Here is a 26,214-nt window from a genome sequence, read left to right on the forward strand (position 1 = left end):
GCAGGATACAAATAGTTATACGTAAAGTTCTTAAATATTTTATAGTTTTGTCTGCTCATTTTTATATCCGTTGCAGCCCTGGTCGAAAGCTTTCCATGGTGAATGCCAAGCGCGGAAAGAAGCAGAAAGTTGCCTGCCTGGAAGTTTTCTCGGGCTTAACAACTTAAATCCGTCGTGGGTGTCAATATCCTGTGAATAAAAATATCCCTAGGGTAGCTGTGCACTTGGCACACGACTGCATATCGAATTAACCCAATTTAAAGCTCCAGATCAGCTGCTAACATGTCGGAAAGATCGAAAGGTGACGTGTCCGCTCGCGTAAACAACAACGCAAACCCGACGCGTGTCGTTAAAAATCCGCTTCTGAGCGCCTCCGTGACCGGCCTGAGTTTCGACGACTTCCCCAACAAGCCGCAGCTCCTGCCCGCCGCCCCGCCCGTGGTCCATGCCGCGCCCCCAGCGGCACCCGTCCTCATCGCTGGCATCTTGAACCGCGGTAAGTGGGTCACCGCACGTTCGGGAATCTAACGCGGAGTGGGGGTCACCTGTTGCTCGTTGCTGTTATAACGATAAGCTGATAAGCCAAGCACTTGACCTTCTAGCCCTCTTCTCAAACTGTGATTTACATTTGCACAGATCAAGATACTCTAAACTACTTTCAGTGTAAGAAGAAATGGGTCACTTCAACAAATGTTAAGGCCTGAACAAATATATATGTATATGTATGTATATGAATGTTGAATATGAGAACATATACTTCTAATAGTTTACTTAAATAAGAAGAGAATACGTGAGTTAGTGTGGTAATTCTTAAGCATTATTGGTACACCAAAATCTAAGTCATAGGTGAAGTGAAGTCTATATGTGATGTTCTTTGATAATGTTTTTCCTGATAAGCTGTAGATTAGAAACATTTTTGGCAAGTTTGGTCAGCCATTTAATCATTGCCATTACCGACACTACTACTACTTTAATTTGGAGAATTTAGTTATAAATCCAACGGTTGCAATTCTTTTCAGTACTCTATGAGGTGACAAACACTTAATTATGTCCCTAAATATAGTAATACGGTGTTTCTTTTATATCTGGTACATCCATGGCATTTTTATTAGACTCCTTCGAGTCCCCATCGGTTCTAACTTGGCACAATAACATATAACAACAATCTACTCCATGCTCCTAGTGGAGTGGGATCTATATGTGGGCAGCTCGAGCGTCTTCTTCCGCCGCCTGCAACACCACACAATGCTCCATATGAGGGCTGCGATAAGCAGGAGCAGCAGAATGACTCCTAGACAAATCGCTGCTATGGCGGCCTCGTTCAAATAGACATCTCTAACATCGATGGTAAGGCTCCTCTGATTCCCGGCCGCATCAAAAGCGACGAATGATACCTTTGGTTCGCAGCAAGAGGCCATGTAGGTTGCCTTCAGGGGCTCCGTGCTACCAGCAGTATAGTAGTTCCTGTAGAATAGTCCCTCTGGCGGCGTGGCCTGCAAACGCATCATGCCCGACTGCCAGTCCTGAGCGGTTACATCCACAGTCCAAAAACGCTCGCCACAGTTCAGGGATTCGGGCGTCAGGTAATCACAGCGGCTCCCAAACTCCCAGGACAGTGTAGGTCCAGTTGAGTCCTGGAAATAACATTTGAACATTTCAATTATGCTTTCATAAGCATGCTTTCAGCTTATCTGCAGTTTATATACCTGAGCATCTATGCTGGTAACCACTTTGAGATTTACCGCCAGAGTAGATGTTTCGCGACCATAATTGGTGAAGGTAATCCGGTCTGTGGTGCCCTGGGCAGTGCCAGTGGGCACCAGAACAGTCAGACGTACCGTGGCCGTCTCCAGGGCGCGCAGGCTTAATCTACAAGGGCAAGTACGTAATATATATTATGTGTATTGCCATGACTTCGCTTTTAAGCGCTCTTACCTGGTAGGATTCAGTTGAACCAGGAAGCGCCGCTCGTCGGTGACCTGAATGGTGGAGTAAACCGTTTCCGTTTTCATGTTAGTGACCTCAAAGAGCAGCGTAGCTGTCTGACCAGCCATCACCAGCAGCTTTGATTCTGTGCCCAACTCAATTTTTGTGCCACATCGCTGGAGGAGCATGGCATTTAGGGTGCTCCTCGGCTGCCCTGTGCTGGAAGCCAATAGCGTTTGGTTCAGGTTGGGAGAACTCTGGATTTCTTTCTCCGAAAAGGTTTCGATTTCGTTCTTCGGTGAGTCCACATCTTCCTCTAGCCTCTCGGTGTCCTTTTCCTTGTCGGGAAACTGGATTTTGGCGGACTTGGCCTTTGTGTGCCCGGTTTTGTAGTAGCTGTCGATGCGTTTGATGATGTCGCCTGTGGGAAGAATATAAAGCCATTACAAAATCAGCTCCGCACACGTGTATTTTTTGCTACATGATCGATGATGCCGTCAACGCTGACGATTCCATCCAAGGTTGAAGCGCGGTTATCAGTCGAGATTCGTATTCATTGGGGCAAACAAAACAGATCTCGGGCCCTTATCAGTCGAAACCCAGTCTCAGAGCATTTAATTAGCTAACGGGGGCTCAGTTCTGTGTGGCAATCATTACCGCCAAGTTGTTTGTTATTTTGTCACTATAACTCACCCAGAAACACATCCGCTTTTCTTTCGGCGCGCACAAACACATTGTACTTCTCGTGAAGCTCGGGCTGTAACTTCAATTTGAAAATCGACGCGCGTCGCAGCTTGTTCAGCGGTACGTAGGCGTCAAGTTCTTGGGTATTTAATGTTTCGGTGACATTAACACCACCGAATTTTGCCAGTTTCTTCAAGTTTATCTCTAAAAAGTAGAAAAACACAAAAATAAACAAAAGTCGAACAGCTGTTTGCCATTCACAACGCCACGCGGACAGCTGTTACAGGTGTTTACGCAGCGTTGCCAGACCATTGCTTTGCGTACCACTTTTAATTAAATCATCAAAATTGTGCAATAAACATTCAATCTGTAAGCCATCAAACGTGTTTTTTATAGCCACAATAATTATAATTAATGGACAAACATTAAATAAACACATTCTGCCGTAATCTGTAGCCAACTGCGAGACCTTGGCAACCCTGGCCTGGCAGCTGCGCCGTAGTTGTTGTGAAAGAAAAACACGTCTACAAAAATCCGCGACAAAAACAATTGGTTTTCTTCGTAAAATTAGCAAATGTCGTACGATTTTAGGCCGCTAAAGTGTTGACAAAGAGGCACATTAATTGCCAGTCTAGATCAGTGCCGACGTCATAGCCAGCCAGTGTAATAAATCACCAAAAACTGGTCGGTTTCTTAATTTGCCCTTGACAGTGATGTGATTTGCCTAATTTTGTTATTAAAAAAACGTATGTATGTATGTTATTTTAAGAAACAATCGCCTTCACAACAAAAGTGAAAGATATCTAACCCAAAAGCCGCCTCAAATGTTTAAAATATTGAAATTTATGCGCATATACCTCAAAGTATGTTAATATTTATATATTTATGGTTATATACTACGCCAAAAGAAAATTTTTGTTCGAGTTTTAAAACATTTTTTGGAAAAGGTCGCAATTCGTTGGGAGTTGAGGCAGGCAGTGAACAAAAACCTCCCCAAAAAATTGATTTTTTTCAGGCTGTACATGTGCAGTGTGCGTGTGTGGGTAACTTCCGGAAGATAACTTTGTTTATAATCGGCGTTTCCATAAGTTATAAAAAGATTGCAATACTTTCACGGGTTATTTTCAGTTTTATGCGATAAGTCGCCGTTTTGACTACAAATGCTGTGTTCCGTAATTTTTGAGTCATAATTATTTTCTGTCTGACCCCGTGCTATCTTCATTTTATTAGCTATACAATGCAAAATCGGACTTTGTCCACTCGTTCGACGTGGCGTATGATTAATCTGGGGGAACGCTCGTTATATTTGATCCATTCTTCCAGGCATTCTACGTTTTAAGTTAGTTAACAATAACATTTTGTGCCTGACAGTTGCAAGTGCTCGATGCTTAAGTTGGATTATAAATATATTAAACATACTCACCTCACAGGACGAAACACAGAAGGGACTAGAACACAAAGTGCTGATATAAAGTTAAGGTGAAGTTCGAATAAAATTTAATTTAGCTGCACACGAAAAATATTCGATTTTAAATGGATAGAAAGCTTGGCTAATTAGCTAATGACCATTAACAGTCACCATTTAAAATCGTTATCATTTGTGCGGTTTAGTGTTAAATAGGTTTGATTTTCATCGTAATTGTTTTATTTGTGGACCCTTAAAAAGCTAAAACATTTATTACTTTATAACTGTAAAACAGTAAACATATATATTGAAATTTCCTTTGTACTACAGTTTAGTGTCAAGTGTGGTTTTGTTGAGCATTATTATTATACTAGCGTTTTGGTTAAGGAAAGCGTTGGGACATCGGCTATATACAAGGATCAGCATAGCTGACCTGGGATTAGAGAGCAGCGATTGGTCTGTTGGTTAGTCAATGATCTTACGAGCTAAGGACATAAATTACACAGTAGTACAGTTGTCAATACATCTGGGAAGTTATTGGAAGCTTGTGCCATTATCAAGAGGATTAGACTTAGGATCTACGTAGGTTTGGCACACAGACTCCTACACATTTAAGTCGCTAAACACTAAAATACAACCCTGCGTTAGTAAGTGCGATAGAGCAAACGGAGTCGGTGCTTGGTAACTCGCATTTCGAGGATCACTAACCACCATTCGGCGTCTCCATCGTGGCCCGCCTCATATTCGCATCGATTCGCACATGGAGACTGGACAGCGTCGTGTCAACCGGCAGATCCAGCTCTTGACTGCCCTGATACGCGTCCGCTACTAGGGTGAGCTGAAAAACAAAAACAACAAATGACAAATGTGTTAAATAAATTAATCCAACTTGAAGGAACACAATGTAAGTTGGAATAAATATCAGGCTTGAAACTTATTGTAAAACAGTTTAGTTAATAAACCTTAGACAGAAACATTAAAACCCTCTGCAACATTACCCTTGCTTCTGGGTTTCCCAAAATCTTAAGCACAGGAAGTTGAAATTATGCAAATGATTTATTCCGTATTCCGCATTCCGCAGAATTTGAGTACAAAATACTCAATTTGCCATTTTCGCTGTGTGGGTTAATTTTGGCAGTTTTGTCTAGGCTTCCTTTCTACCAACAGATTTGCCCTTCACTTTTCTTTCCATAACCTAGTTTTGCAGTGGCCGCACAGCCACAAAAGATGCACCATCATCGACAACAAGTCGCGGGGTCTTGAGCACCACCTGTCGGTGCGGGCAGTGGTGCTGGTGCTGTCGCTGCCGCCTGGCCACTGGAGAGGTAATCCAAGTGGCTCCGTCTCAGTTGGCTGCTTGGGCAACAGTCGGCTGGATCTGGTTGCCACTTTCAGTTTCTCAACACTTAGGCCTTACCCGCCGAATGTGGCTCTGTGGCCCGCACACTTTAATTACCCCAATTGCGGGTCGGGTTTGCTCGTTGCTATCATCGCGTTCATATCTCACCGTATTGCCAGCTATATGCTGTCCGTGCTCGGTGCTCACAATGTGGATGATCTCGCCACCAGATCGGATGGCCACCTCACCCAGAATGCCGCCCACTGCGTCCTCCGTTTCGTTTTCGCTGCCCGATCGCTCTCCGTACCACAAAAGGAATAGCTACAAAGATATCCGGCAGATTACATAGAGTATTGGCGATCGTTCAACGTGTGAACTTTGATGCTCTCAACACTGTTGATCAACTCACCCTGATCCTCTTCTTCAGCAGAGTGATGGCCGCATCTTGGACCAGTTCCGTGTGCGGTGGGATGACTGCGGTCGAGATGAAAACAGCACTGTCGTAGGGAACCAGCTCGGCGGCATGCAAAACGCCCACAAACGAGTTGCCGCCCTCGTGCTCCTTGGTGCTATTCAGGCCAGCGATGAACTCCCGGGTGTTGTTGAAGCTGAAGGCAGAGGGAGCACCTAAATAGAAGAAAGATGTGTTCAAGATTTTTCTTATTTACGTTCATATGCATATCCACGCAAGAAAGATTGATTCGAAAAGAGTGACAACTCAAAGTACTTTTGAATTCGTATGCTTTTGAACCTACCGGCTGCATTAAGTGTTACCAAAACGATCTTGATGTCGATGTTCTTGTCCTGCAAAGCATCGATATAGAGACGCTTGGCCTGCTCCAAGGATGCGGACGAAGGATCCACAATCACCGCCAGGGGCATGCGAATGTACACATCCTTGATGTAGTTGCGCAACTGATCAGCGGGCAGCAATTCCGGCTTTAGGCCACCGGTCACTTGGATGTGCTTGGGCTGTTTTCTGGGACTGGGCGTTGTTGTGGTTGATGTGGTGGTCGTTGTTGTGGTCGACGTAGTTGTCGTTGAGGTTGTTGAACTGGTGGCAGGAGGACTGGGTGCCTGGGTGGTGGCCCAAGGAAAGCTACCGAAACGAGCTCTTAGTATGGGCAAAGGTGCCTGTGTGGTAGTGGTTGTTGTGGTCGTCTTAACTTCTGCATGCTCGTCGTAGTAATCATCCTCGGAGGAGTACTCAAACGGCTTGGGTTTGTCCCGACTGGGCAGCTGCTGGACTTGAGCCTGGGGAATGGGTTCGTGTTGTTCAACTCGATAGAACTGATCAGCTGGTGGCTGCTCATCCGCCGACTTGGTGGCCTCCTCGTCGATGTAGTCGGATGCAGTGTGCTCCTGATCGCGCTGCGGGAATCTCTCTGCCTTGGCCTGACGCACATATTCCGGAATCATGGTGGTGGCCACTTTGGCTGTGGTGCTGGCCACCATCTCATCCTCCGGCGCATCTTCGTAATAATAATCCCGTGCGGGTTTGTCCACCTTTGGCACACGTTTCTGGGTTGAAGCATCGTCCATCATTTCGACAGATGAGTTTTCCCCGGAATACGGAGCCATGGTGTTCATCTTGCTTTCCATGGGCCTCATCGTGCTCATTTCCATCTCCATGACTTGGGAACTTTCGGTTTGGTCCCCCTCCAAGCTATTGCGATGCTGCTCCATCTCTTTTTCCACCTCGGCCTCCAGTTGAGCAGGGTCGTAGATCTCATCGTTGCCTCCCAGGCTAGAACCAATCATTTCGCCTCCATAGTCCTCATCCTCTCCAGAAACTATGGGGCTAAGAAGCAACGCCGCCAGGAGCACTCCCAGCCAGAGTTGCGTTCTCAAAATCATTTCGATTGATATATGATCTTAGCTATCCTCAGTTGTCAGCATAAAAGTCTGCAATAAATGATGGAGCACAGAAATATGTCAAAATACGATTTTGGAAAGCTTTTAATGATTGGAGTTCAATGATTGATTGATTAATTGACTGACTTCTTTCGCTTACTTAATTGACGCAATTATTCATTATTATTTCGAGTTTACTTTTGTTGAGCCGTTATTTTTAGTTTTTCTATAGATTTTGTTGGTTTTTTTTCTCCTGTTGGTCTTCTTTTCAACACTTTCGCAATGTGAAAAAGTGAAATGTTATGACTGCTCATTGTGATAATCATCTGGTTTGCTATTAAAATCATTTTAAATAATTATTGCTGACAAATCGAACATTTATAGCAATTTGACGTTGCAGAGTTTTGAGAAAATTTCCATTTAACTATGAAATTCTGGGGAATTTTTTGTTTAAAATATGTTTTTATAATTTGAAAGTGTTTGAATGGGGATTGAAATGGCAAATGGAAATGATAGACAAAGGGGTGTTGTATAAATCTAAATGCTGCGATCTTCAGAGATAGAACTATCAGGAAATTCATTCAAATAAAAATTCTATAATTGTACTAAATCGGAATTGAATTTAATCAGCTGCCAACCTTGTTCAAACATGATTTTAGACTAGTTGGCATGATTGTAATTGGTAGTTTAGCTTTGATACTTTTGATCCTATACAAATTAAATTGTATAAAAGAACATTGGACTAATCAATAGACTAGTCATAAAAGCAAAAAAAAGGTACCAATGTAGCTTGGCTTAAATAAGCATCATTAAGTTGTGGTGTAGCCGAAAATACTTTGCCAAAGTCATGTTCATGAGCATGCAATAGTTTAAAACTAAGCCTTGATGCACGAACCCATCCAAACCACTTAAGGACTGGTAAAACAGTAGTGTGTGATGAAAAGTTTGCCCAAAACTCAACTAAAAGCCCAAGCAGCTCGTCAGAAAGAGCCGGGTAGAGTATTAAAAGCATATATACAAAGATATGGTCAAGGTTTTCGTTAAACCTGCTGCAGGTGAGGAAAATAGAAACACAGAAAGCGAAGACGACGTTGACAATAAAACAAATTTGCCATAAAAAAAAAAAACAAACGACTTCTCGTGGTTGTGTAAACTCACACATGTGAATCCATTTGTGAATAACAAAAAAATAAATGTTTAAACTTGATTAAAGCCGGAGGAACACGCTAACTCTGTGGCTTCAATTTGATCAATTTATAATATTTAATTAAGCAAATGCAATTAACACATTGGTTAAGGCAACATGCAAAACGCTTTTATGATATGCCATTTTCCTTTGCACTCGCCGTTTGTGTGTTTTTGTACTTTTTGTTGCATTTTTGCAGTCGTTTCTTCTGCGACTTGTTTGAATAACAAATTACCCCACGAATCATTTTGAGTGATTGATTTCTTGGCTCTCGCCCCGTGATTTGCAGTGTAAAAACTCAGAAACGAGCCAGTTGCCATTAATTAACAATATGCAAAGCCGCAAAAAAAAAAGATTAAAACAAAAATAAATATAAATAAAACAAAATGAAATGATATATACACGTTCAAGTTGAAAACCAAAAGTATCGCATTGATGCGTAAAATGGAAATAAATTAAGTTAAAATATTCTGCGTTCGTTTTTCTTGTTTGGCAGGCTGCCTGAATCAACTCCAAATTGATTTGTACATTTTCGTGCGTTGCAAGGTCACCAAATTGGGGGTCAGCGGGGGATCATGGATCATGCAATTTAATAGCCAGAGCTTAGGCCTCTCTTGGGGTCTCCCCGAGCGCGTTTTCTCTTTTTATTTTTTTGAAAACTTTGTCATGATAAATTCGTGAAAGACACGTTCGCTGTCGTCTCCATGCTTGGTCTTTATCGTTTTAAAATGTTAAATGTCCATTGCACAATCCCCATTCATAAGACATCTTTGGGCGAATGCTGGGTGGTTTTTATTCATTTTCAGATTCTCAGCCTCAGCAGGTCACGTAATTCTTTGATAGATTGCCCTTAGGTTCAGGGGAACTCCACGGTTCCGAGAAGATGAACGTTTTTGAGGAAAGAAAGTTGTGTTTCGGGAAATAAAGTTCTACAAAGAACAACATTGTGCTTCTTTAGGTAATCCATTTTTTCAATTTACATATTGAGAAATAATTCTTAGCTTATAAAAAAATATTTTTTCGGGTTGATAAGCTAAAGGGCTGGAAATTCGATATAGATCCCGACTAGGAAGCACTTATCTTATTGTTACATAATTTAAAGGTTGGCAGAGATTATAAGTGTGAAAATTGCACCGTTTACAATGTCTTACATTAATAAAACCCAGAAGTGATTCAATGGGATTCTTCGTGATCTATAGGCACTCTGTTTTGTGATCAGGGAGAAGTGCTTAGATAAAGACCGAAAAACCGAAACCCGCTGAGGCAGTTCATCAATCAGGCACAACAGGCGTCAGCAGCTGATTTGTTGCGGCTCATAAAAAAAGCAACAACGCGCAGCGCCAACAAAACAACAAAATGGTTCTATAAACAAATTAGAGAGGCGAGCACGTTGTCGGTTTTTATTTATTTACATATTTCTTTTCGTTGTTGTATTTTTGCTGTTGCTTTTGCAATTACGGGGAGTCAGTCGCCGCGATGTGATTAACAGACGCGTAAGCATTTATTTTCGCCATGATTTTTATATCACTCGGACGTTATTCTGCCGTTTTTATGGCTGCAACAAATTAATGAAAAATAATTGCGAAAATTATAAATTCAAATTGCGTTCCTATTTCCCCCTCCCTTTCGCTCTGAGCAGCCCCTTCGTGTCAGCTGCTGAATCTACTTGAAATGCACTCTAATTGTGGCAGCTTTACTCGCCGATCATCAGTGCTGAATACTTGTGGTGGTGGATCGGGGCAACGAGGGGGGATCAAACCCTTCAGCGAGCCCACGCGCCTTTATTGTTTATTTTCCTGACATTGAAAAGCCAATTGATTTGTTGATTTTAAGTGCTTTGAAGGGTTCTGTTGTGCCTAGGAATAACAAAACTAATGGCATTCTGTTTGTAGAACTAAACGGCGGCGTAGGCGCAGTGTAAACTATGATTCGAAAATATTTCTTTAAATTCTTTTTCATTTTTTTTTCTGAACTGACGTTCAGTTTTTGTTGCTTTTTATTATATATTTATTTCTCTACTTTGCATTTAGTTTTTTCCTATGTATTTCAATATGCTTAAAATGTTTTAATTAAACCTGCTTTTAATTCACTTGCCTTTTGTGAATCTTCTTGTCGACGTGGTCTGGACTCAATTAAGCTTTCTAGCTTGATTTTTTTTTAATATTTATTATTAAAGGTTTTTGCGAATTTTTGAAATTCAAAACAAATAACTTAGGCAACAAACTTGTTTTCTCCTTGCTGTGCGCACGAAAAAATCTCAATGAATTTTAATTACACCTTAAGCGGTACACTTTATTTATGAGTTTTGCCCACTTCTTTGCATTGTTTATTAACTTGCAGATTATGCAAATCACGACAACAACAAAACTCCACCACACAGATATTCCGAAATTCAGAAATTCACTTGCTGCAGTATTTTACGCTTAGCAAATTGCAAGTGACCGAAACAAAATAAAAATGTACAAAATTAAGAGCGTTCGATTTGCGACCGTGTATTGGATTAACCCGTTTAAATATATTTCTCATGCGCGACTTGTACTTGCAGACTGCGATTTTGGCAGCTGACTTTATTTTTTGCTGGCGTTCGCGTCAACGTCTCAAATGAAACTGAAAGCAGAAACACAAGCTGCGACCAGCGGAGCAGTTCGTTGCTCAAATTCACTCCACACCACACCACTCCACTCCATTCCAAACCGATCCCAACCGATCCGATCAGATCAGCTCCGCGCTCGGCTCGGCTCAACTTGGCTGGCTTGGTTGGCTGGCTTGACTTCGCTTGGCTCTCTTTACTCGGCCGACGCGGCAGGTATGTAGATAGAGGTATGGGTATAGGTATACCCGCTGCTATAGCTGCTATTGCTATATGGCCAGCCAGAGGTTGGAATCTAGAAGAGCGTGCCACTGATAAACCGAGGCAACGTGCTGGAGCAGCTGAGCTGCTGAGCTGATGCCACAATTGGATGTGTTCATGACACGAATGTTTGGTGGCAGCGCCATGGAAATATCTTCGGTCGGATGGCAATTCTGTTCCCATGGTATCATCAACCTGTTATGCAATCCCTGCTATATCATTCTCAACACTCAACATGCTGATACCGCAGCTGAAATGTCTGGATCTTGTCACAGGCAGTGAGCTGAATATGAATATGTTTCAATCAAATATTGAGAATACGAAAGTAATTAGTATTTGGATAATTAATCAGTAAGCTACAGTCATTGTATATAGAAATTGAACATATATTACAAGCATATTTGATTTATAAAACTGAAGTTATTAGGTGTCAAGGATATTGTCTTGATTTCTTGGCTAAGCACATTGGTATTTATCCTTCAAAGCCAGGATGCGGGAAGCTATTTCTTCAGTGAGACTTCCAATGCCACTAGTTCGATATTGCTGGAGAAGTCTAAAAAGTTCACCCTTGGAAGAGCTATCCGGGAATCGCACAACTCGCTCCAAGTCGTCTGCAGCTTTGAGCAGCTTGTTATGGAATTCTGTGAGCACTTTGAAAATCATGTTGGATCTGAAATGGTCTATAGGTCTGGTGAGCGCCTGCTTCTTAGCAGGAGATCCGGTTAGAACTGGCTGGTCACCGCGTTCATTGAATCCTTTAACAAATGCGACTTTATCTTCCAACCTGCTTGACTTAACTATAGTCTTTCCCTGCTCAACATAGTCCTGCATGGTTTTCCTGTATTCTTCATATTCGGGATAGGGTTCTAAGGCAGTGATCATTTCCTGCAACATTGTCTTCATCGCGACTACTATATCATCCCACCAGTCTTCTTGAAACGCTCGAACATGTTGGAAAAACTCGCATATGGCTGCTGAATTCCTTTCCACTGGATCACTCCTGGTAAATGCCTTGGATTGTAACGAGGATTAAATTATGAAAGTGGGTTTGCTTTTGGTATAACTGACCAGAAACGGCAGGAAAAAAATTATACGGGGAAATAGCATTTCGCAAATCTTTAAATGTGACTGCCTTACTTTCAATGCACTCTCCGGGTTTTATAGGAGCTTTCTTATCAGCTTCCTTAATTATATTTATACTCCTTATCTGAATACTATTGAATACCATGCACTAGTTTATTTATTGCCTTCTATGTGTTAAAGATAAGTACTTGTAATGTTTGTGATTGAAAGAACCATTTGCTTAGGATGTTTTGCATGCAGTCGTTTAAAGTTTTATGATATACACATAACTTATATGCCATATTTGTTCAAAGTTAAAATGCTGCAATTTATATTAATTTACTTTAGGTTTTACATTGAATAACAATCATACCAATAAAAGTATAATGAGAAGAAAGTTATTACAACTGTATGGAGTGCTTGTCTCTTTGTTCATTTAAGATTAATATTATCACTTAGATAGTCTTAATCTATGGGCAATCCGTTGCTGAAACGATTTTAAGTCTTTCTCTAGAAATAAGATAAGGAATTACAGTGACCTCAAACTAATCAAACGAGAAACGAAACGAATACAACTTTTTCAAGTTCAGAGTTATAAAATTTTGCAACTTTCTGGCAGAGTTCTTTGCATGTTGACCTTTTTTTTGGGGAATCATTATGGCAAATAATAACCGCATTGGTGGCATGCAAAGTGAATATGAAATCGGCTTGGTGGTCGTCAAAACTTCATCCAAAACAGACCGACGTTGAACTTGTGTGGAAGTTCGACTACCCGACTGGCCGGCGCATTAAAATGGAGCGTGAAATGAATTTAATATGACAACTGTGACTGCCAGTCGCTGATGGCAGCAATAAAATCATAATAAATACAAGAGCGTACATATATAGTAGGCCAGTGAATACGTATGTTTGTTCATTTAAATATTGAATGCGGAAACGTTGAGACTTCCTCTATTTATTCGCAAGGTATTAACAAAGGGCTTAGCTTGCTTTCTTTACCTGAGCCTTAGAAATTCCAAAGAAATTATTTTAGTGTGGCTTCGTCACTTAGCCAGTACCTGTAAGACCCGGGAATGTAAAAAAAAAACTATTTTATTCTTTTGGCTGTGAATAATGTGTGCGACACAAACAACAATGTCTCTGTTGTAAAAACACATTTTATTGTTATTCCAGCAGAACCTTAGATTGTTCAACAAAAAATATGTAAACACAACCACGACGTTTAAGTACAATGATTCTGCTGCTTTTTAGCTTGTATGACAAATTGTTGAGCATCTCGAGCTTGACATGACTTATTTTCCATGCGAAATCGTGCCCATCTTGACCTACGTGCCTATCTCGAAAACCTCCCAATACTAAGGTCTTTGGCAGAAACCATTGAACCACTCTGTATTGCGGTTTGAATAGCAACACATTGTTGAACTATTAAGTACTAATTGTGTGGTTCCAGCGAGGAGACATGGGCATGTGGTCAAAGCTCTCATTAGGTAAGAGTTTGATTTAACTTTATAAATATAATATACCATAGAGTATATGACTACAACAGTTGAAATATTTATAAGCTTACTACATTTTCATTTGCTAAAGATCTGAATTAACGTTGCAAGAGCATCGAAGAGTCGATGGCCAGGAAATATCTCCGCACGTTTTGTAAACAAATTTATTGCATCCAGAATTTATGCAGCTCACGCAAATTTCACTTTGCGAATATTACGCTGTTGTCGTGCATTCGTTAATAATTATGCAATAAATTTTTGTTGCTCGCCTTCTTCTGCAGTTGCTCCTGCTTTTTCGGGCACTGCTTCAATTAACAACTTTCCGGCAACGAACGCAAATGAAAAACCCTTTCAATAAAACAAATTAAATATTTGGCAATCGGCTTGTGTCGATTTTTTTGATTATCGTTCCATTTGCCGCTTGCTCGGCCTGTGATTTGGTTTGTGCTGTTGTTGTTGGTACGGCTCACATATGGAAGCTGAGGCTGGTTTAATTTTATGATGAATATATAAACACGTACGCATGTCCCAAGAGTGTTAATCAAAAATTACCAACTTGTTTTCGCGGTGGCAGCCAAACGAGCCCCTCGAAGAACGAACTGGTGCAAGGCGGTGTCAGCTTTTCGTTAATAATTAACTAACACTAATATCCTTTATCCTTTCGTTGGGTGTTATGTCACTTTCACAATATTCACTCGATTCGCAGAACCCACTTGCGGAGCACTGCACGACTGTCGATCAACTAAAACAAACTCCACTAATTACTGACCTTTTTGTACTTGTCGCACTCGTATATTTTGTATACTTTTGTGGCTCATAAATTGTTTAAATATTGAACAATTGCTTGAAAATGGATGTATGTAGCTAAACGTTGAAAAGGAATGGCACACCCCAGGGCGCCCCATCGATAAGATATAGAGTCATAGGAAATCCGCAATCGGAATAACCCGGAGGAAGCGAGATTGTGGCAGATGCGTCACGGGTCAGTGGGTGTGGCATTGGGTGGCTGGCACAATTAGCATACCCCTACTACGTAGGGTTTACTCATGTGCCCGGGGAAAAAACCCCGAAAAATACCTTCCAAAATATGCGTACCTTTTTCACCTGAACTTCTGGCTACCTGAGTTCGTTGCCTAAGTCTTTTGTTAGTTCGTCCTGAAATGATACGCTCTTCGTGAAAGAGTATCGCGATTGTAGTGAATTTAAACTTTGATGACAGATCAATGGCCGAACAATATATAAACGGTTCTTTGTCTGCTAGACGTTCAGATTATCTCAGCGTACTTACAGAAGTTAGCGATACTGCGATAGTCGCAACGGAAATCTATAAAGCCATGTGTATGCGTAGAAAAATTGCAGTTTTATAAAATGAATAAGGCAATGTACTTCCATCTCCTGATTGTTTTGCTGGCTGTACTGGTACGATGTTCAGGAACCAATTCTAATATAAATACAATACAATATTAATCAAATATTGATCTGTTGACCACAGTTATCAGCGAATAGTACTCCACTGGAGCCAAATGCGGAAAATGCATGCGAATTTATCAGAAATGTGGCCAAATTTCAAGACGATGAGAATGATTGGTGGGAAAGGAGCAAAAGTTTAGCCAATTCTATTTTGGATACTAAAATCAGATATACCGAATCATATCGTTTCTGCAAGGAAAAAGTTGCTTCCCTGCAAAACCTTAAAAATCGTGGAAATGACTTAAGTGCATCCAGTCCTTGGGCACAAAGAATTGAATATCTCAACGCATCCTCGCAGGAATATCAAGGTGGTCCTTGTTCTGATGGGGAAGGGTACATTTTAATATATTCAACAGACATCAAAAACATGGAAAACGATATACGTGAATTGAGTCAAAGTGTGAAAGATCAAAATGAATATCATAATTTCGTGGCACAAATTGATACGAATGTGGATACGATAAGAAATGCTCTAGCTAATTTCTCTATTCCCACGCTGACGTATTTAACACGGTTTCCTTTAAAAAAGTGTACTCTCCCCAATTAAGAAAACCACATTTATAAAAGCTTTGTAAAAGAAAATCGAGAGAATAAATAGACATATACTATTTATTACAACTGCTACATTGTATAATTTAACGTTAAGTAATAATACTATTATACTGTAATGCATAAAATAGCAAGACATTCATGGTCGAAAGTAGTCTAGTGATTGGTGTGCAATGAGTGACTGACACCAATAGCGTAACCTATCGAATTCCTTCGAAAATATGGGAGTCCCCACATCTCAGTTGTGGCTACCTGAGTTTGTATTTTCTTTGGACCTCCTGCCATAACACACTTCCACTAAAAGGGTAACGTACTTTTGTCGAGAGATGAGCCTATTATTGCTCAGAATAATATGCAGGTAGTTGCTGGGAGTTTTCAAAGAATATATTCCTTCAGAGTCCTATAAAATGGGCACGGTTATTTCTTGGGCAATCAGTGTTTTTAAAGCCACCGTAATATGCGTTTCGCTGGAATACTTATATCACTCAATTTATTGGTAAGAATTTTGCAATAGAAGTTACCATCAGGCTAATTCCATGTGCCATCCTAGAGTCTCTCCAGTGGATTTCCCATGGAGCAGGGAAATGACTGCGAACTTTTGGAGCATGTTGATACCGACGATTCGTGGTCAAATATATTTCATAATGTCAGGAGATCTCTGGAAGACGCCATCAAACGATCATCAAATATGGAAAAGTGCACCTCCCAAGTTGAATTTCTTCAGAGCTGCCTGGATCGCGCCAACAATCTCAATTCCCCAAAAGAACAAATGCAGTACGTTATGGAATTCATGGACTACCAAGGAATGCATTCAAAAAATGAACCGATACGCAAAAATACTTATTTTGGAAAAAGTATGATACATTTATTCAGGAAAACTGTGGATAAACTTACACAGCTGAGCAAAAAACTAATTAAAGTGTCTGAAAAAATTGATGAGCGACTGGGCAAAACAATTGACAAAAGCAAGCAACTACTTTTTGGGCAAGAAACATGAAGAATTTTGTACATCAGAGCTTTGCTTTTCTACAGTTTATGAAATATCAATTAATAAATAAGCTGATAGTGTTTGCACCATATTTAAAACAATATGTATTTTCTTTGTTTACTAGAAATTCCGTTTTCTTTGAGATTTTATAAGTTCTGAGATAATGGAATAGACCCAACCGACAGCAGAATTTTTTGATATTTATTTAAGCAATATGGCTATTTAGAGTCATCAGATTTGGAAGATGAGATTGATTATCAAATGTTTGTCAACTGTCAACTGATGGCTAACAGTATGTGTTTTACTTCCTCGAGTATCCGTAACTGCTCTTTAATAAACTAGATCGCAAAAAAATCGCTCAAATCGAGGTAGAAAACATCTGGGATAGAGTATTGGAAGTCGTGCCCGCTTTATTTATACCATTTAGCCGCTGGCAGACGCAGACTGGCCGACGTCTCGAGGAGCTTCTTCAGCATCATTTCCAAAGAGCACGCATTTTATTGAGATTTATTTTGATTTCATTTCGGTCGCCTTTTTTTTCCTGTTTTATTTTTTGGCCCGGGGGTTCAATGCCAAACATCTTTGCCGTCCTTTGTTTTTCGTTTTTAGTCGTTTTTCGGATCGCGTTTTTGGCATGCGACCTGCACGAGCCTTTGGCCAGCGTTTAAATTCCCAAATTGATGGCAATCTTTTTTGGGGCAGCTTCTTCTTAGTGCCATTGTTGTGGCTCGCATACATATTATGCTCGGGTATCCTGCAAATGATTTCATCGTGCTCTTGACGTGCTCATGTGGGCCTTAATTGTTTTATTTGAGTGCCATTATGTGCAGGCACTTGGGACAGCAAGACGGAGCTGAAGATCTTTCAGATGCTGCTTCTTTTGAGTGCTCGAAAGTGACCGAAATCTGGTTATGATGTCATGCTCATAAGTAAGGTATAAAGAATTCTTCCACATTTTTATGTGTGCGTGTGTTTTGTGTTTTTTTAATTTTTGTGTAGGGTCGCAATTTGAATGAATTATGCTGTTCTACTTTTTTCCACCTTTGCGGTTAGACGAGCGACCGTCTTTATTTATTTTAACACATTTGTCGTAATGCGTCATTGTCATTGCGAGCATTTGTAAATATTAAAACAAAAACCACCTCAGGCTCGAAACTGAAAACTGGAAATTTTTTGTTGTTATTTAATATTTTCCGAGCCCCACCTCGGCCAGTTGCTATAGCTAATCTTTGCCTAGCCGTTGCAAATGACGACCCTTAAAGTGACAACACAAAGTCGACAATGTCAAGTGCTTTAAAGTGGCGAAAATATACGGCAAAAAATGGTTTTGCGCGTGATTTAAGCTTTTTTTACTTGACATTCATTGGAAAAATGGCAAAATAAATCATATTTTTCCAACCAGTAATTAAAGCTACAAATATACGTTTATTAATTGATATGTTAAATAGTTTAAAAATAAGCTAGTTATCAAACAAATCACTTTGCTCTTGCAATGACTTTATATTTCTACTATCCAAACTAACAAGGTTCGTTAATTAATGTAACATTTCAGGTCAAACTACAATTATTTATAATAAATGTTAGCATTAAACCCTTACCATATTTCCATCGAAACTATAGGATCTCTTATCTTAACTCGATTTCATCCATTCTAACATTACAATATTAGCATATTTATGGGCAGCAATTTACTGCCTTAATAAGTAATCCATGAAAGTAATTAATAGACTGGATTGCACACTACTTGATAAAAAGTTCTCTGTGGCAACTAACACTGATATGCATAGGAAAACTGAACATTACGGACGCATCAGTATCTGGACTTCAGACCAGGCAGACTAGCTTAGAAAATATCGCATTTAGAATCCCATAATTTGCGATATTCATAATTCTAAACCATTGGCCGGCTTTGGAATCTGGTTATGCAGCTGCGACAAGAATTCCAAACTCGCTTTTAAGCATGTGAACAATGCAGTTTCTTAAAATAGTCTCGAGACGAGGTGTGAAAACCTTTTGGCCGGCAAATACGCCTCGGATCCAATCACGTTTCAAGATCGAGGTGAATTCTTTGACGTATTCGCTGGCCAAATGACACGTTTGCCATGTTTTGCGGCCATGTGCTTTCATTTCACATTTCGCATTTCACATTCACATTCATCGGGAACTTCATCGGCGCTTCTTCTAGAAATGCCATGGCATTTATACTGCGGCTAATGTCAAGATTTGGCTTTTTATGACACCCCCAATGCAGCAAAGAAACCCGATTCCAAATTAGAGTGGGGATTAAGCCCGCTAAAAAACGTTAACTGACCTGTTTGTTTGCCAGTTCCCCCATGACTGTTGCTGTTCATTATGGGTTAATCAAGCTGTTGAACCATTAAAAATATATCTAGTCAAATTGATGGCGGAAACCATTTGAGAGCAATCAGTCGGTGCAAATACAAATTATAAACCATGGCTAACCATCTCCAGTAGTTTCTTAAATAGTACTGGTTTTTTTTTTACCTAATAGTGATTTAATGAAAGTACATTTGCGGTAAATCACTTTTCAGCATCTTTTTTATCATCCCCACAAAATTTATAAATAACTTTGTTGGTAATTGCGACTATTTAACCACTCAACTTATATCTTCTAGTCCAGTGCCAACTTCGATTCCAAGTGCGAATCAGTAAACTCGTTTATGACGGTTCCGTTTTGAATTGTGCCGATATAAATTAGCATTCATTACATTTTTGTGTGCAGAACGAGAGGGAGTGTGGGAAATTGGCCACTTCCAAATAATATCTTCCTGGTTACTGTCCATTGATCATTAAAATAAAGACAAATAGAAACAATTATGATATCATTCTGACCAATGGGTTTTTTTGTTTTTATTTCAGAACCGAAAACTTTGGTTACCGTTGGTCAGCCATCGAGCATTGACGACAGCGAAGCCCTCGACGAGATTAACTTAAATACCAGCAGCGAGGATTCCGTTGGCGCAGGTGGATCGAGTCCATATCAAGGCGCAGGCGATCGAAACGCCAATCCACTGTTGGAACCACCACCGGAAGCTGGAAGCGATTCGTTGCTGAGCCAGGCGGCCTCCTCCTTTACTGCCCTGCCTGCGGTGGCCTCCAATGTGTTTTCCACCTTCTCGAAGCGCATCTACGCCGGCAGCAGGGAGACCTCGGAGGAGCCCAAACTAGACATACAGCCCTCGTACATTCAGCAGGCCAGCTACGTTCAGCCAGCAGGTCCAGTGCCCGCTCCCTTTTATGCAGCTCCGCCAGCGGCCGCAACTGAAGTGGTCGCCCCCGAACCACCCAAGTTCTATGCACCTACTGAGGTGCCGCCAACGAACGTAGGAGTACCTGCACCACCGCCTGCATCGGGAAATCCGAATACTTACCGATTTACCGCCAGGAAGAAGCTATACGCTCCCATTCCCGGATTCTCAGAGCAGTCCGGACAGCCTGCACAGGTTCCACAGATTCCACAGGCTCCCCAAGTGGCTCCATCATTCCAGACGCCACCATATCCACCACAGCCAACATACGCAGCAAACCCTGCTCCCTTTGACATATCAGCTCAGTCAGCTCCGATTCCCGCAGAGGAACGCAAATCCGGTGGAGGACTCTTCTCATTGACCAGTCTCGTGCCCACAGGAGTCCTTCAAAATATCACAGGACTTGTTCAATCAGCCACTGGGCGAAGCAGTGAACCAGGACACACCAATGTCCAGCAAGCAGGAGGTTACCTAGACATTACTACAGCATCAGCACCAGCTCCACCCACGAACATATTTGGTGGTCAACAACCAACCCTTCCGCCAGGAGGTAATTATTTCGTACCTGGAGCACCTACATCCTTACCCTCAGCAGAGGTAGTAGTTCCACCTTCTGTCGGAAACTTCTTCACGCCGCCGGCTCCATTACCTGGAGCACAATCAGCTGCTCCCCCAGCTGTAGGAGCCTTCTTCACATCTACTGTCCCAGGCGTTCCGCCATCAGTTTTTACTCCAGGACCAGTTCCACCTGTTGCTCCGCAGACTGTTCAGTCAACAACTGTAAACCAATCTGCATTGCCACCGAACCATCCTCCGGCCACATCTGCAGTAGGAGAATTATCTTTTCCTGCAACAACGACAATCGCCCCAGGAATTCCAGCCGCAGTTCCATTTGTTGACACACAAGCTGTTCCAACAATACCTTTAACAGTTCCACCAGGCAATCCTCCCCCCACATCAACACTAGGAGGATTCTTTACCACAGGTGAAGTTGCACCTGTTGTTGGACAAGCGACTCCAGCAACACAACCTGTAGGATTCTTGAATCCAGCAGAAGCAGTACCAACCATACCGATTACATCATCTGGTGGTCCACCTTCAGGGCTATTTCCACCAGCAGCCGCTCCGCCTGGTGTACCACCAGTTTCTAATCCGAATCCCTTGCCAATAACAGCTGCACCACCGCCAGCCGCTGGACAAGCTTCATACCGCCTTCAGAAGGGCACTCGTCTCTACAAGAGTCCATTGACGCCTCAGGAAACCGCCACATCTTCGGGATTCGCCGCTCCTCTGCCTCCCATAACTGGAACTCCAGCAATTTTTAATCCATTTGGAGCACCTGCAGCGGAATCTTTCAACTCAGTAGGCCATCTAGATGTTCAAACTAGCCAAGGAGTACCACTCTTTACGCCACCAGTGTATAATCCACCAGGCCAAGTGACAGCTCCCAGTGCAACTGTTGCAGTTCCACAAGCAGCACCTCTTGAACCTCCACTATCCGCATCTATAGTCAATCCTCCTCCGACATCTGGCTTTGCAAGTGTGCCACTGTTCGCTGCACCAACAATATCCTCCACGGCTATTCCATTCTTTAATCCTCAACAAACAGTTGCGGAAGTAACAACTGGTTTGACCGAACAGAAAACCGCAGCTGCATCATCGACAACTTTGGAAGCTCTGGTGCAAGGACCTGCATTAAATCAAGATAATTCCTTGTTTGCTCCAACACCCTCCGCAAGTCAATTCTTTGATGCCCCGATAGAAACCCAACCGGAGAACCAAGTAGCAAGTGTTTCCTCAGGAAGGGAAAATCTTGTCCAGGAACCAGAATCGAACCAAGGAATTCTATTCTTTGCGCCACCGCCTCCAGTGACAACGGAAACAAATATTTTTACACCACAGCTTCAGCAGGAGTTGATAACACCAATAGTGGATTCCAAGCAATCTGAGATTCAGGAAGAACTTTTATCAGCACCAACACAAGAATCTACTCAAAGCGCCAACTTGTCAACAAATCTCGGAGAAGATACATACACTGGTCCTCCTGTAATCGAACCCGTTTTGCAGGACACCCCAGCAGCTAGCCCGGAATCGAGTGCTCCACTATTTCCGCCCGCAAGTAAGGTAGATCAAGCTGATATAGTCTGCCCAGAACCATCTGCGCCGGTGGAGCAAGAAATTCCATTATTCGTGCCAGTACCAGCTTTGTCGGGACAAAGTCAGGGCGTACCCCTATATCCACCACCACCAACTGATTCCACCAGTGCCAGCGCGATTTTTGCTGCGCCACCAGTGGCTTCAAGTGCTCCACTCTTTGTTCCTGTTCCTGCTTCCGAGTCTGTTTCATCATTCTTTTCCCCCCCTCAAGCAGATTCTACTTCTTTGTTATTTGCTCCGCCAACGACTTCATCATTATTAACTCCGCCAACGACTTCTACGTTGTTTGCTTCCATACCGACAACCACACCAACCACTCCAGATCTAATACCGGCTACATCGGCTGAGCTGGTTGATGCACCACCTGGTTTCCAGGGATCACCAGAGGTCACCGCAGCTAATCTGTTCCAGGGCAACTCCGAGACCCAAACGGTTTTTAGTCCATTTGCACAAACTAAAGCTACACCTTTGGTTCAGGAAACGAAAGCAGAGTTGGTTCCACCTCCAATTGGATTCTTTGCGCCGAAAAACGAAACAGAAGTTCTTAGCCAGCCACCACTTGCTCCCTCACCCCTGCAGAGCTTCTTCAGCACAGCTCCAGAAACAGCTACGTCCGCCGACTTTAACTTCTTTGGAAGTCCAGCACCTGGCAGCGTGTTTCCCGATTTGCCAGTGCAGCAGGGAATTGCACCACCACCATTGACACAAGAGCCACCTGCAGATGCTAGTGTTTCCAATACAGCCACAGCTGCTCTAGGTTTCGATTTGTTAAGCCAAACCCAGCAAGCACCAAGTTTCGTCGAAAATTCAAATCAAAATTCAAGTGTCAACTCTTTCGGCGGCTATTTCGGTGGCCCTAGTGCCATTGCGCCATCAACAGTCGCACCTGAGGCTGCTGCAGCACCTGTTGCTCCAGTTATAAACTGCGATCCCGTCAATTTCTTCGATCAGGTTCCTGAGAGCCAGTCGCAAATCCAGCAAGCTAACGAGGATCAGCGCATCCAGAACTTCTTCAACAATCCACCGTTGCAGGATCAACCCGCTGCACCAGGTGAACTCAAGTACGACATCGTTCACAGCGGCGTGGCTGTAAAGCAGCTGCAAGCGCGCTCACAGACGCCCGTTTCAAATCTTGTCGAGCCGCCCTCTTCAGCCTGTTCAGAGTTCTCTACCCTTGCTCCAGCACCAACACAAACCGATCGCCAATCGGGCGACGATCTAGTCCAGCAGCATCTGGGCGAGCTGCCCGAGGAGATCCTCAGAGAGCTCAGGATGGCAAGTGCCAGCAGCGATAAGGGTCAGGTGGCGACGCCTCCCGTGGCTATAGTAAGTTAAAGAAAAACCTGGAAATTATTTATACTAATTAACGATTTCTCGGTTAGCCTTACTCACCAGTGGTGGTTCATTGGTTCTACAAGCGCAGCGTGGACACAAAGTTCATCTGGACACCATTCAGCCACTATGATTCGGCCCTATTGGAAACGAGCCTAAACCTTGGTAAGCACATTGTCTCAGATAGCTGAGCAAACTTTTTAAGTAAAATTATCTTTCCAGACGATTCCACATTGATTATTCCCGTTGAGGGTGGCCGCTACGATGTAAACATCAAGGAACGCACCAAGACACCCGTATACTGGGAGGGAAAGGCCATTGAAGTGCGACGCTGCTCCTGGTTCTACAAGGGAGTTGACTCCAAGTATGTTCCCTACACCGAGGATACGGCGGCACTACTTGAAGCGGAATACAAGCGATCTGCCGAGACTGGCGAATGGCATCAGAAGATCATGCTGGCCAATGGCGAACAGGTGGTCTTTCACGGACCTACAGTCATCGTTCACTTCCTGCCGCAACAGAATGCAGACACTTGGGGCGCCAGTACACAGGGCTCCATGCGCCCGAGAGTTGTCAAGAGGGACCTGGATGATTTTACCATCGAACAAGGCGAATCGCAAAGAGTCGATCACCTGCTTTTCATGGTCCATGGCATTGGTTCAGCCTGCGATTTAAAAATGCGTTCCGTGGAGGAAGTGGGTGAGTTATTCACTTCAGTCTTTATGTTTTCTGATTAATAACCATTTTGAATTCACTCATAGTGGATGACTTCCGTGTTATTGCCCAGCAACTAGTTCAGTCGCACTACAAAAACTCAACAGATATGGGCCTGGTGGGTCGCGTTGAAGTGTTGCCCATCTCGTGGCACGGTCACTTACACTCCGAAGAGTTGGGCATCGACGAAAAGCTCAAGTCCATCACTTTGGAGTCTATTCCTCGCCTGCGAAACTTCACCAATGACACGCTGCTCGACGTGCTGTTCTACACCAGTCCGAAATACTGTCAAAAGATCATGAACACGGTGGCAGATGCGCTTAACGATGTCTACCTAAAGTACCGAATGCGACACCCTGAATTTAATGGAGGAGTTTCGTTGGCAGGACACAGTCTCGGCTCCCTAATCCTATTCGATTTGCTGTGCCATCAGGAACCGCTTAAGGAAAGCGAGGAAGAGAATAAAGTGAGTAAAATATTGGCCATCAATAAAACAATTTTTAAAGCTTTGCATCTATTAAGGAGAATCCCGACCAACTTCCCCAAAAGCAACCGAGTCAAAAGGTTCAGCTTCCAACCAGCGATCTTTTGCCGAAACAAGTCAGCTATGCGATGGGTCCGGAGGGAACAGGACAGCCTGTGATTACATACACACAGCTCATATTCCACCCCAAGAAATTCTTTGCTTTGGGCTCGCCCATCGGAATGTTTGTAACCATCAGGGGGATCGATAAGCTTGGCCTCGACTTCCACCTGCCTACGTGTCCGGGTTTCTACAACATATTCCATCCCTTCGATCCGGTAGCCTATCGGATCGAGGCGCTTGTTAATCCGGACATGAACGGCATTCGACCGGTGCTGATTCCCCACCACAAGGGACGAAAACGCATGCACCTGGAGCTGAAGGAGACGATGTCACGTGTGGGTGCGGACATCAAGCAGCGATTTATGGACACCTTCAAGACCACGCTGGACAGCGTAAATTTTTTGACCACGGTGACGAAGGTTAAAAAGGAAGCCGAGGAGTCGCTGGAGAAAGAGACAAGCCACACTTCATCGCAGACTCAATCGCAAAAGCAAAACGAAGATCATGATGAGAGTTCTGTTGCTAGCTCGTCTTGCAAACTACGAAATCGCACCGATTCTAATTCGACGACGGCTTCTGACCCTGAGTTTATAGAACTTGATTTCCCACTGGGTAAGCTGAACGACTCAAAGCGTGTGGACTATGTGCTTCAGGAAGCGCCCCTAGAATTCATCAACGAATATATATTCGCCTTGAGCAGCCATGTGTGCTACTGGTAAGTTATCATTTTAATTTAGTCAGTAAATAAAGATTTATTTACCATTTACGGATTCTCTAACGCAGGGGCTCCGAAGATACAATTCTTTTCGTGATGAAGGAGATTTACGCCAGCCTGGGAATCAGCACAGACAGCCAGGTGCCGCAGTCCTCAATGACCATCGAGCGACCCGTCTCGCATGAGAGCAGTGTAAGCCACTCGCTGTTGCCGATGTGAGTCCACAAATAACACGAGAGCTCTGTTGGATCCAACCGATCCAACGTACCGTACACACCATAACTATATATAAATTTAGTACCAATTTATTTAGATATGTTATTTGTTAGCCAAATCATACAAAGAATTTTCCATATGTGCAACTCTAACATGGTTAAAGGTATTATCAAAATAAGAAGTCTTTATCGTTATGAGTGACTAATCCGTAGCAAGTTCTCGAGCTTTACAAAATTACATATGTATTCATCGGATTGGCACCGAAGAGACCTATTTGTTATTTTTGTAATATCGCCTGTGTAATTGACTTTGTAACATTTATGTTAAACAAAGTGTATGTCTAACAAATTTTAAAATAAATAACTACCATTGTTTTCAAGTTTGGCGGGTTTTCATTTATCGAATTACAGTTTCA

At 42.5% G+C, this 26,214-nt stretch overlaps 5 protein-coding genes across 8 annotated transcripts; 3 read left to right on the forward strand and 2 right to left on the reverse strand.

Moving 5' to 3' along the window:
* The first annotated feature begins 101 nt into the window (after positions 1-101).
* LOC120443761 (proline-rich protein 36) lies at positions 102-26,178 on the forward strand. 2 transcript variants are annotated; one of them, XM_039623053.1, is made up of 7 exons: positions 102-496; positions 19,691-23,562; positions 23,619-23,733; positions 23,791-24,267; positions 24,330-24,748; positions 24,808-25,583; positions 25,652-26,178. In XM_039623053.1, exons 1-7 carry the CDS (start codon positions 283-285, stop codon positions 25,800-25,802), a joined length of 6,024 nt encoding a protein of 2,007 aa, XP_039478987.1. In that variant the 5' UTR covers positions 102-282; the 3' UTR covers positions 25,803-26,178. The 2 variants fall into 2 exon arrangements, with proteins under 2 accessions (XP_039478987.1, XP_039478986.1); XM_039623052.1 differs by having other exon boundaries at positions 103-496; positions 24,805-25,583.
* LOC120443762 lies at positions 1,083-14,532 on the reverse strand. 3 transcript variants are annotated; one of them, XM_039623055.1, is made up of 9 exons: positions 14,360-14,532; positions 6,110-7,259; positions 5,764-5,981; positions 5,523-5,675; positions 4,724-4,853; positions 2,620-2,814; positions 1,936-2,347; positions 1,707-1,869; positions 1,083-1,634 (listed from the first exon to the last, which is right to left on the reverse strand). In XM_039623055.1, the coding sequence occupies exons 2-9, from the start codon at positions 7,209-7,211 to the stop codon at positions 1,167-1,169; spliced, it is 2,841 nt and encodes a 946-aa protein (XP_039478989.1). In that variant the 5' UTR covers positions 7,212-7,259; positions 14,360-14,532; the 3' UTR covers positions 1,083-1,166. The 3 variants fall into 3 exon arrangements, with proteins under 3 accessions (XP_039478989.1, XP_039478990.1, XP_039478988.1); XM_039623056.1 differs by having other exon boundaries at positions 14,356-14,532; XM_039623054.2 differs by lacking the exon at positions 14,360-14,532 and adding an exon at positions 10,489-10,994 and having other exon boundaries at positions 1,112-1,634.
* LOC120443766 lies at positions 11,139-12,610 on the reverse strand. The gene is made up of 2 exons (XM_039623059.2): positions 12,314-12,610; positions 11,139-12,256 (listed from the first exon to the last, which is right to left on the reverse strand). Exons 1-2 carry the CDS (start codon positions 12,350-12,352, stop codon positions 11,702-11,704), a joined length of 594 nt encoding a protein of 197 aa, XP_039478993.1. The 5' UTR covers positions 12,353-12,610; the 3' UTR covers positions 11,139-11,701.
* On the forward strand, positions 15,172-15,820 carry LOC120443767. Its single transcript, XM_039623060.1, has 2 exons — positions 15,172-15,222; positions 15,296-15,820. The coding sequence occupies exons 1-2, from the start codon at positions 15,172-15,174 to the stop codon at positions 15,818-15,820; spliced, it is 576 nt and encodes a 191-aa protein (XP_039478994.1).
* Positions 16,196-16,819, forward strand: LOC120443768. Its single transcript, XM_039623061.1, has 2 exons — positions 16,196-16,318; positions 16,373-16,819. The coding sequence occupies exons 1-2, from the start codon at positions 16,280-16,282 to the stop codon at positions 16,817-16,819; spliced, it is 486 nt and encodes a 161-aa protein (XP_039478995.1). The 5' UTR covers positions 16,196-16,279.
* Positions 26,179-26,214: the final 36 nt, after the last annotated feature.

Source organism: Drosophila santomea, chromosome 2L (assembly GCF_016746245.2).
Source record: "Drosophila santomea strain STO CAGO 1482 chromosome 2L, Prin_Dsan_1.1, whole genome shotgun sequence".
In the NCBI taxonomy this organism is placed as follows: Eukaryota; Metazoa; Arthropoda; class Insecta; order Diptera; family Drosophilidae; genus Drosophila; species Drosophila santomea.

Excerpts from the sequence above, each read along its gene's own strand:
- LOC120443761 (XM_039623052.1), top strand. The coding sequence starts at position 283 with ATGTCGGAAAGATCGAAAGGTGACGTGTCCGCTCGCGTAAACAACAAC. Across the intron at positions 23,563-23,618 it reads CGACGCCTCCCGTGGCTATA|CCTTACTCACCAGTGGTGGT; the intron begins GTAAGTTAAAGA and ends TTTCTCGGTTAG. Across the intron at positions 23,734-23,790 it reads GGAAACGAGCCTAAACCTTG|ACGATTCCACATTGATTATT; the intron begins GTAAGCACATTG and ends TTATCTTTCCAG.
- LOC120443762 (XM_039623055.1), bottom strand. The coding sequence starts at position 7,211 with ATGATTTTGAGAACGCAACTCTGGCTGGGAGTGCTCCTGGCGGCGTTG. Across the intron at positions 4,854-5,522 it reads AGCATATAGCTGGCAATACG|CTCACCCTAGTAGCGGACGC; the intron begins GTGAGATATGAA and ends TTTGTTTTTCAG. Across the intron at positions 2,815-4,723 it reads GATGGAGACGCCGAATGGTG|AGATAAACTTGAAGAAACTG; the intron begins GTTAGTGATCCT and ends TCTACTTTTTAG.
- LOC120443766 (XM_039623059.2), bottom strand. The coding sequence starts at position 12,352 with ATGCTATTTCCCCGTATAATTTTTTTCCTGCCGTTTCTG. Across the intron at positions 12,257-12,313 it reads TTTTTTTCCTGCCGTTTCTG|GCATTTACCAGGAGTGATCC; the intron begins GTCAGTTATACC and ends TTACAATCCAAG.
- LOC120443767 (XM_039623060.1), top strand. The coding sequence starts at position 15,172 with ATGAATAAGGCAATGTACTTCCATCTCCTGATTGTTTTGCTGGCTGTA. Across the intron at positions 15,223-15,295 it reads TTGTTTTGCTGGCTGTACTG|TTATCAGCGAATAGTACTCC; the intron begins GTACGATGTTCA and ends TGTTGACCACAG.
- LOC120443768 (XM_039623061.1), top strand. The coding sequence starts at position 16,280 with ATGCGTTTCGCTGGAATACTTATATCACTCAATTTATTG. Across the intron at positions 16,319-16,372 it reads TTATATCACTCAATTTATTG|AGTCTCTCCAGTGGATTTCC; the intron begins GTAAGAATTTTG and ends GTGCCATCCTAG.